Source organism: Gymnoscopelus microlampas (assembly GCF_963454915.1).
Source record: "Gymnoscopelus microlampas genome assembly, chromosome: 19".
NCBI lineage: Eukaryota > Metazoa > Chordata > Actinopteri > Myctophiformes > Myctophidae > Gymnoscopelus > Gymnoscopelus microlampas.
Window position 1 is genome coordinate 16,416,318 of NC_139956.1, and position 10,925 is coordinate 16,427,242.

Here is a 10,925-nt window from a genome sequence, read left to right on the forward strand (position 1 = left end):
CAACAACAGTGTGTGGGGGGAGGAATTAATTGCCATAACGACTAAAAAGTAAAACAAAAAAGTATTTCACTACTCTGCTTAGTGGCTACATCATGAATTTATAAATAATCTAATGTCTAATGTCAATGATGAAGAATGGAACCTCCTCTTGTACAGTAGATGCAAAAGTTTTACTGAAGAAATGTAAAACTGTACATCATAAGAAGATGCATTTTTGATAATACAATAGATTGTAAAGCTATCAGGAAGCCAATTAAACAGGCTGAAATTGGGGGTAATGATGTGATCCCTGGTTCTCAGTTCTGGTTAAAAGCCTGACTTGCTGCACTTTGAACCATTGGCAGAAGTTTGGCATGTTTTTTTTGTTTGACTGAACAACAGAACACATTACAACAAGCTTTAACATAACTTTTACATTTATTTGGTCATAAAAGTTCTGTTTCTGAGTAGTAAACAATGAAACATTGATTGGGATATAAAAAAAAAGGTAGATTTAAAAAAATGCACACAATTGTTTTAACACATGCTAAATTACAGCAGCATTATAAAATGACATCATTGTATTCTACTCCAACCAGCTCAGCCCTTACCTCAACAGTTAGTGGCTTCAACACTCTGTGAGAGAAAACACTAAATAGATAAACTTATGAATTGACCAATCGCCAGGACCGTCATTTTGTGTCTTCATGTCCCTTGTTATCATGTTTCCAAACACTTTACATGGAATACGTCACTCAATCCCTGACTAATCTCTCTCGCACGCAGGCACGCAGGCACGCACACACGCACAAACACACACAGTCCATTCAGGTTAGATGACCTTCATAAGGACAGCCAGTGTGTGTGTGTGTGTGTGTGTGTGTGTGTGTGTGTGTGTGTGTGTGTGTGTGTGAACGAGCGAGCGCGCGCGCGCGCGTGTGTGCGTGAGTATGTACTGCACGTATGTTGTGAAGGTCAGGGCAGGGAATTACTTTAGTCAATGTAATGTTCTCACAGTTACACAAATGTGTATAAGAATGCATGTATGTGTGTCTCAGCATTGACAATACTATGTACAGTACGTACTGTATGTGCATGCGTGCACTCATACGCATGACATCATTGAAAACCCTAATGCAGTTCCCATTCGGAGCACATACCCGTACAGAACGGGCTGATTCCTTGGCTCCCGGTATTGCTGCTTGCAGCATTGTCGAGAACCACAGTATGGCTGCTTTGCAGCGTTCTGGAGAATCGCTCATCTTATCGACTTCACACTTAACACTGCACTCCCCTGGGATCTAAGCAACACACACGCCAAGTCTGAAGTCCAGCGGATCAACGGTTCTCGAGATATAGGATAGACAGACGGACAGACAGACATAGAGATTCCTTGAATTTATAACTACAGCAGAGGTTCTCAAAGGTTTTAATTTCAAGGACCCCCATAACTCAAATGGAACCAAATGGACCCGTAAGAGTCCATTTGGTTCCATTTGTACATTCTCAGAGTTACAGACCTCCATTTAGTACCGACTCAAAGGAACCCCGAGGGTCCCTGGACACCACTTTGAGAACCACTGATCTATAGTAGATTGTCTCCTTCCGACCACTGCTCATTAGCGCCTATCGATCACTGATTACCCAGCTGACAGAGCTATAAATGGCACTGATTAACGTGTTGAATGGGAGAACACGGCTGTGACATGAATCAATGAGTCAATCATTAATTTTTTCGACCATAAAGCTCTCGCCAGCGGCAAGTGAAGTTTCCATTCGTCTGGGTAACACATCAACAGCGAAGCTGTTTCATAGTGCTAAACCCAAGGATAGATAGGTCTTCACAGTGGCTGGAATGTTGCAAAAACTCAGACAGTTTAAAGCCTAATTTATGCTCCGTCGCAAGACGGTGTCGCGAGCCAAAATAGCCAACCCACAAGCTCACAACATGTCGCGGATGCGACGAAGTTGTTCAAAGCATGAATTGGCCTTCTGGGCTTCTCCCTTCCTCAGTCAGGTCCATGTGAAATCAACAACAACACAGAACGTATGCATCCTGCAAACTGGCACCAATGGCTGGAGACCATAAATGTTATATTGAGAAATTTAGGCACACATTTTCTGGGTGAATTATATGTATAGTACATCATAATGCTGTCAGCATGTCCCCCAGAAATATGTATCTGTGATGATGGAGAGTCCCCTGATTTAGATGATGCGTGTCTCCAAGATACGGCTATTCAGAGATTGGGACAAATCTATGAAGTACCATGCCCAGGTCTGACATTATTACTACACAATTATAATTCTTAAAATGTATTAATATTGTCCAGACAGTAGTCTATTCCAGCTCTATCTGAACTCTGCCAAAGCGGCATTGTGCTGGTGCTTTGTCTTCGACGAAGGTGAGGATGATGAAGATGAGTTGACGGGCGTGAGCGTGACGCTGTAGAGGTTGGTGACGAATGCTTCCCAGCCTCGACGGAAGGCTCGGTCCAGGGCCTGATGGGTAACGAGAGGGTAAAGGTCAGTCATTTATAAACTTGATAGGCAACACAGAGCAGTGGTTCTCAAACTTGTTAATTTCAAATTAATACATATTTGGCTGCAGACCCCCATCTGAAAATATGTTGTGCCAGGAACCCCCATACAATATTTGTGTTGTTAAAATGTTTCAAAAATACCTCAACAAGGCTTCCCCGGACCCCACTTTGAGAATGTGGTAATGACCGTGCACATGATGCAATAGTGTTAAATACTTAGTTGACCAGGTTCCCCCAGGGCTCTATACTTTGTACACTCATTTTTCCATCTAAATCAAATCTCTTCACCGAAAATAGCCGATGTGTGTGATAAGGGTGGTCTTTCAAAAATAGCAGACCTACAAGCTCACAACGCATCGCAAGCTTATAGATCAGTTATGTTTGCTACTTTTGCGTGACATTGTCATACGACAAAGTTGAATAAAATATTAAAATGTGAAATATGGAGATACAAGGTTTCTGCCCGACAGTGGCAGAAATATGAGTGATTAGCTACGAATAGGGATTTAGTATTTCATGAATGAACTGTGTGTGTTAGGAGGAATGATCTTTAACCTCATAGAAGGTCAGACATAAACCCAAGAAGGAATGCTGGTGAGACAGAGGAGGTGATTGGTTAATGGCAATGGAATGTTTATGGTGTGGGCATACTGGGCGGGGGATCAGGAGACGATAGAGCAGTGTGTGTGTGTGTGTGTGTGTGTGTGTGTGTGTGTGTGTGTGTGTGTGTGTGTGTGTGTGTGTGTGTGTGTGTGTGTGTGTGTGTGTGTGTGTGTGTGTGTGTGTGTGTGTTGAAGGAGGGGTCATTTGGAAAAACTGGAAGTCGAAAATCTCTGCAATTACATGAAGCAGGTAGTATTACATGCGGTAGAAACCACTCAAACCAGACTTATACATCTATTTTGTGTGTCTGTGTGTCTGTGTGTGTGTGTGTGTGTGTGTGTGTGTGTGTGTGTGTGTGTGTGTGTGTGTGTGTGTGTGTGTGTGTGTGTGTGTGTGTGTGTGTGTGCGCACACGCGCGTGCGTGCGTGCGTGTGTGTGCGTGCACGCGTGCATGTGACTAGTAGTTGCACAACAGACAAGTTGTTCAAAGGGCTTATTTGTCCAAAAGACAGTTGTACCCCTTCAATGGGAGCAAAGAGGGCATTTCGTAAGGTCACCTCACATACATTGTAGGCTACCTGGTGTAGGCTACACTGAAAGCCTGTTAACCAAAGAGCCAAATTAACATAACTTCTTCAACTTTACTTTTTGATGCTGAATTTACCAGTAGCTACCTGGGCATGATATCATCACTGTCAGGGAGAAACCTTGTATCTCCCGTATATTATCATGCTATCTTCATGCTTTATGTTTTTGTTTTGTTTTTGTATGACAGTGACATAGGCATATGCAAATAAAGCAGTTTTATATACAGTATCTTCCAATATATAGAACATTTAGGTATAAGGTATTGAAATTTGATCTGGCATTTTTTTGAGGCACTAAGGAACTTCTGTCAAGGATATTAACTCAGTAAAAAGGTGCCAGGACTGATTCTTTATCATTTACATTGGCAGAATCGGCTTTGTTTGTATTTGTTTGTGATAAAATGCAGATTTTGAGACCTAGTCATTCAACAAGAGTGAATTAAATAACTACTTTATGTTTCTCTTTGTCTCTGAGATGCGACTATTCCGGTTTGGGGAAAATGTACGAAATACAATGATACATGCAACCCCAGGTTCTACCAAAGTTCAACATCGCTTTATCGTCTGTAAACATGAAGTAGAAGAAAAGGAAAACATTCCTATCAGGGATTACCTAATGGGTCGTGACATGGAAAAACCAGGCTGTACTTTGACCCTAAGAATATAATTGTTATTAGGGGGATATAAAAGTCTCCATGGTGACTAATAGCTCAGCATACAGTACAGTTGGCCTATGAGGAAACAGTTGTACTCTTGGAACGCAGACAGTGAAACTGGACTGAGAACGTCACGCCACCAATCTGTTCCGCTAGCTCACCGAATTAATCTGTTAATAGGGCAGGGTAAAGCTAAATAATACTCTGTGCTGTGCTGTGTGTGTGTGTGTGTGTGTGTGTGTGTGTGTGTGTGTGTGTGTGTGCGTGCGTGCGTGCGTGCGTGCGTGCGTGCGTGCGTGTGCGTGTGTGTGTGTAAGCTGATTGAGGACACGTGTCTAATTGAGACAAAGGACAAAGGGCAAACTTGGTGTGCCCAATTGTATTTGAATGCAGTTTCATATGGTTAGGGTGAGGGTTGAGTCATGTGTAGGTTACATTGAGGCACGTGTATGTTACATTGAGGCATGTCATGTGTATGTTACGGGTGAAGAACGTTAGGGTAAGGGTAAAGGTTAAATTTGTTATGGTTAAGGTGGTTAGGCATGTATTTGTTTTGGTTAAGGTTAGGGTTAAGGCCTAACTACTTTATTTTAGTTTTTATTGGCTTTTGACTTTCACTCTTACTATATGACACCTAAATTTCCCCAGAGATCAATAAAGGTTTATCTTATCTTAGAGTTAGGTATATGTATCTCTTAGGGCTAGCAAGGTCAGGGTAAGTTAACATCAGGGTAATTATTAGGGTTCAGTTAATGGTTCGATCAGTTAAGATTAAGGTTAGGATAAGGGGATAAGGAATGAATGTAAGTCAAAAGTTTACAAAATCAACAAATGAAATAGGCCTACTTGAAAAACTTAAGCCCTATTTTTTTTTTACTTTGTCGTATGACGGTGTCGTGCAAAAATGTCTACAAGCTTATCTGCTTGTTTGACATTTTTTGAAAATCCAAAGGATGACGTGCCCAAAATAGGGATGCCAGGTTGAAAGTGGTTAACAGTTCTCTCTCTCTCTCACCTTGCGGTAGTTCTTCACGGTGTGCCTCTTCACGACCTTCATCCCCTCCTCCTGCTCTCTCCTCATCCTCCTCTCATCCTCTCCCACGTCCTCTTCCTCCTCCTCTCTTCCCCTCTTCTTGTCTCTTATGAGGACCTGGTCGTCCTCTTCCTCCCGGAAGAGAATGTGCGCGGGTTCCCGCGTCCCTCGCCCTCCCTCCTCTTCCTCCACCTCCTTCTTCCTCCTCTCCAACCCCACTTCTTCCGGCACGGTCCCGGTGACCTCCAGGGCGGGGGCGTCGGGCCCGCCCTCCGTGCCCGGGCTGTGCCTCCCGTCTTGGGGTGCGTCCTCCTCGAGCTTGGCCTCCTTCTGCTTCCTCCTGGAGCTTCTCCTCCACCTGCTGCTGAGTCGACTGGGCTTCCTGCGGAGGAGAGTCTCCCCGTCGTCTTCCATCAATCCCTCGCTGAAGTCAAAGGTCTCAATAGCGGCCTCTCCCCTCTCTTCTTGCCCGTGCGGGGCTATTGTCGGCCCGCTGTCGTTCACAGTGTTGTTCTGCTTCTCCTCCTCGCCGCCCCGCTCTCCGGCGTCGCCGTCCGGCTCGTCCAGGCGTCCGTAGAAGCCGTTTGCTTTGTCCAGGAACTTGGGAGCCCGGAGGGAGCTCCGGACGGAACTCATCCTGGAGGTCTTGCCGATCGTCATCTTCTCTGTTCTGCCTCTGGTGTCACTCACTCTCTTGTCTTTGTTTGTGCTGAAAGGGAGAGAAACAGAAAAGGCAAGATATTAGTTTAATGCCATTAATAGGCCTACTCTCTCTCTATCTCTCTCCCTATCTCTCTCTCTCTCACACACACACACACACACACACACACACACACACACACACACACACACACACACACACACACACACACACACACACACACACACACACACACACACACACACACACACACACGTACACACCATCATGTAGATAAGAGAGATAGTGCCATATACACTGGAGGTCAGTGGAAGGTATCTCCTTTATCAGCCCCTTCCTGAGAGGAGAGGAATGCTGCTGGCTGAATGCATGTGTTTGTGTGTGTTTGTGTGCGTGCGTGCGTACGTATACGTACGTACACATACGTACGTGTGTGCGCTCGCACACTTGTGTGTGTGTGGTAGAAGGTTGGAGTCAGTGTTATCAGGGATATGCAGATAAGCATTATGCCCTGAAGACACCATGTTCCAAAACAAACATTGTACACACCATCACATGACCTCGCAGCACAGGAGAACTTTGACGTTCATTTAACCTGTTGAACCGTTCACTAGCTGCCAAAATCAATCAGTGTGTTTATCCTCTGCATGTCAATGTCAGCCTTATGCTTCACGTCACCTACACGCTTAACCACTTCCTACCCGCTGTCATGTCATTATGCTGTAGGCAAAAACGTATTATCAAAAATGTTTCTAAAGTTTTCCATGAATTTGTGAAGATTTTCATCATTTTAAAGCATTTCAAAAATAGCAGATGTTCAAGCTCACAACACGTCACTCGTAGATGTGAGCTTATACTGTAGATCTGGTATTTTCACTATTCGTCGTACAATGACGTAGCCTATCTAGGCTATAGCCTATATATAAAGGAAAAGTATCATTAATCTGTTACAGAATTCAAATATCTTAAGGCTACAGAAACTTCACTTAATGTTTGTGGACATAAATGGCTGTCTCCTAAAACTGTGATCTTGTAAATAAACGACCTACAACCTCGTCATAACCGCTAGAAGTTTAAATTCATTGGATCGTCCACAGAAATGAAATACACCACAGCAAGACCCATTATAGCACCTGAGACCTGCTTGCAATCCATTTGGGTTCATAAATGCACTAAACTACTGTATACGCTCGACTTAAATTCAACAGTCTCTCTCTTTTAAAGAAACAGACAGATTAGGCTTATCGACCAGAATGTGAAGCAACAAAGATAAGCAACAAAAAAATACTTCATATTTAGAGGCAATAGACTATATACGGTATAGTCTATTATATTATAATACACTGCATGTGAATTGAGTTTTAGTTATATACACCCCAGATCAGTGCTCTCCAATCTATCCACCATCACAATACCAGTTGTTTTTAGTGGTCCAAAGGCTACACATCGAAACCAACCTAACCCCATGACTAATAGGATAACAGCCAGGTAACACATTAAAGGAGACATCACTAATACAAACATAGAAACTATGTCACAGTTGTAAGAGACAATGTAAGAGAATAATTTGAATAAGGAAAGGAAGGAACTTTAACTGTAAACTGCACACAAACATGACATTTTAAATTGGAAGCAGCACAATCGTAACAATGACCACATTTATATGCACAGAGTAAAAGAGAGAGAGAAAAAAAGAAGACAGCTTTTACCTGCTCCCCTGTGTGTGTGCGCTTGTGTGAGTGCCAATGAACTGTGCTCTCTGTCTCTCGCTCTTTCTCTCTCTCTGGACTCTTGCTTGGAGCTAAGGTTACACCCCTCACACACAAACCCACACACACACACACATACAGACCTTGCCTAAACCTGTCAGCATAGCGTCACCAAAGCAAATGTGCACGCAGGTACAAACAACACACACACACACACACACACACACACACACACACACACACACACACACACACACACACACACACACACACACACACACACACACACACACACACACACACACACACACACACACACACACACACACACACACACACACACACACACACAGATAAAGTTGTCCAGTTTATGTTTTTAGTAACATTTCACAGAACACACAGACAGACAGTCGATAAGACAGAGACGTCTATTCTTGTTTTTAGATATTCAGTGCCTGACAACACAAGTTACACAACACAACAAACAAACAACACAACACAATCTATAGACTAAACAGTTAAGCTCACAAAACATCTTGCATCAGAAAGGGACATCCTTCTCAGAATATCTACATATGTCTATAATCAGCAGTGATAGACAGAGGTTCGAGGCCTTCAAACCAGACTTCTGTGTCTTATTCCTACACAGTTTCATTAATCTTTTGTTTACAATCTACCTCCCAGGGTTAGGGTTTGAAATCATGTTAGCCAGTTATCAGAAGCCTGTATTATTTCCATCACGTTTGTGGCCAGAGTCAGAAAACAGACCTCAATAATAACTGTTTTGTCATCGGCACACACTAAACACTGATTAACTTATCCTATTCACAGCTCTGATGGACAGGCTGCGCTCTGCACTCTCTATATATACTTGGTATATTGACAAGGATTTGACTCTGCCTCACTTTAAAGAATGCGTATAAAGATAAAATGAATGAGCTTGGTCAATGAATGTTGTCCTACTGTTGGCACGGTAAACACTGCACTGTGTGGGACAGGGTGTGTGAGTGTGTGTGTGTGTGTGTGTGTGTGTGTGTGTGTGTGTGTGTGTGTGTGTGTGTGTGTGTGTGTGTGTGTGTGTGTGTGTGTGTGTGTGTGTGTGTGTGTGTGTGTGTGTGTGTGACTGTGATACAAATAATTCCTGAGAACAGAGACAGGGATAATTATCCCAATGGACAAAAATCCAGGATGAATCCATACCACACAAACAGATTCATAATGTATACACAAACACTGACGTACATACATATACTCATACACACCTCTGTATTCCCTTCCTGGTTTTGTGGAGTTAATTGAGATTTCACTCGGGTACAAGACTGCAAGGACTTTTTTGGTGTTATCCTTTTAGACCAAGTGTTTGACTGTACTCGTGCTGTTTATCATTTGTGTCTAATAAAATATTCAAACAATCAATCATCTCGCCACTTTCCCATCACAGTGCAAGTGAACTTAAATGCTAAAACAGTGGTTCTCAACATTTTCAGGCCGGGACTCCCCAAAATAATCATATTTGAACTAGGGACCCCCATCCTGATAAGCACTTGGAATTGTAGGAGTTGAGGCATTACATTTAAGTTTGACTCGGTTCCACAGATAAATATTGTGAAAATAGCTGATCTACATACTCACATGGTTGTGAGCATGTAGATTGGCTATTTTCAATTTGTTTTGCCTATTATCATTTGACAATTTGGCCAATGTTTGACCAGTTTTTATTAGTATAGTTTGTTGATTACTTTTGATGCATAATGGTCTCTCCTTCTCCCGACCAACAGGTTGAGAACCATTGTGCTAAAACACAGGACATGCACTCACTCTCTCTCTCTCTCTCCCCCACACACACACACTAGATGGAGCATAATGAATGTTATTATTCCCAGAGTGAAAGCGTGACAGTGTTTGGCTGATGATACTCTCATTATCCTTACAGACAGGTATGAAACTCGATCTCGCAGTGGGGCACGCATGTAATAAAACCTCCGTCTGACTGTGCAAAATCCTCCACAAGTGTGCGAGTTTGAATCATCACGTGCTGTGTCTGGCCTTTATAATCACCTCTTACTCACCTGTCAACACACCCCACCAGCTCACCAGCCTCTGTATGTGTGTGTGTGTATTACTATACTTGTGAGGGCCCAAATGAACCCACAAGTATATATTAGAACAGTGGTCTTCAACAGGGGGTCCGGGACCCCTAGGGGGTCCTCAGAGTTACTACAGGGGGTCCGCCAATCTTTGTGTGATGTGATTATTTTGTTTTACATTAACCACTTGAACCCTACCATCCCTTTTCTGAGGAGAACTTAAGCCAAAAATAGCCGATCTACAAGCTCACAACGCCTCGCAGCGCGAGGCGTTGTGAGCTTGTAGATCGGCTATTTTTGAGTTATAGGTGTAGAGGGGAAAAAGAGCAGCAAACGTTTATCTGAAATACATTTTTTTACAATATAGAGGGGGTCCCTGCTTCATCTCCCTCTCAGCTAGGGGGTCCTTGGCCTGAAAACGTTGAAGACCCCTGTATTAGAATTTAAGAAATGGACATTGTGAGGACCATTTTCCTGGTCCTCCCAAGAAAAATTGGTTGTTTTATGGTTAAAAGAGATTAAGAGAGAAGAGGGGAGTTAGGTTTACAATTAGGAAAAGATTCAGGTTGGGGTTAGGTTTAGGATTAGACATTTGGAAGTGGAGTTATGCCAGATATATACTTAGTTGTGTGCTGGTGTCACGCACCAAAAATAGTAGATCTACAATCGCACAGCGTGTTGCGCCGCGACATGTTGTGAACTATTAGCTATTTCCGGATTGAAGGTTAGGGTTAAAAATGTCAAAAAGTGGTCAAAATGGCATTCATAAAATCAGTGTCACCATCCTGAAATGCTGATGTGAAGTCCTCACAAGTATACTGTAATAATACAAACATATGTGTGTGTGTGTGTGTGTGTGTTGGTGGAGCACCCGTGCGTTGTGCATTGAGGTACACAGATACCGTTACCGTTCCATATATGGTCATTGTCCGGGCACCCACCCCCTTCCCCCCGTAAGGGCGGAACAGCTGTCAATCACTCAGCCTTGTAAAAGTGCCAGCTGGGTGGCGGTTGGAGAAGCTCCGCCTCCTATGACAGGACAGGAAGAGCTGCCAGGTGGGTGGGTG

The 10,925-nt window shown here is 43.2% G+C and overlaps 1 protein-coding gene across 1 annotated transcript; it reads right to left on the minus strand.

Moving 5' to 3' along the window:
* Window positions 1-447: 447 nt before the first annotated feature.
* On the minus strand, window positions 448-7,836 carry LOC311035401 (uncharacterized protein). Its single transcript, XM_084043576.1, has 3 exons — window positions 7,772-7,836; window positions 5,384-6,110; window positions 448-2,481 (listed from the first exon to the last, which is right to left on the minus strand). The coding sequence occupies exons 2-3, from the start codon at window positions 6,059-6,061 to the stop codon at window positions 2,332-2,334; spliced, it is 828 nt and encodes a 275-aa protein (XP_083899702.1). The 5' UTR covers window positions 6,062-6,110; window positions 7,772-7,836; the 3' UTR covers window positions 448-2,331.
* Between the last annotated feature and the right edge of the window lie 3,089 nt (window positions 7,837-10,925).

Excerpts from the sequence above, each read along its gene's own strand:
- LOC311035401 (XM_084043576.1), bottom strand. The coding sequence starts at position 6,061 with ATGACGATCGGCAAGACCTCCAGGATGAGTTCCGTCCGGAGCTCCCTC. Across the intron at positions 2,482-5,383 it reads CCGTGAAGAACTACCGCAAG|GCCCTGGACCGAGCCTTCCG; the intron begins GTGAGAGAGAGA and ends GTTACCCATCAG.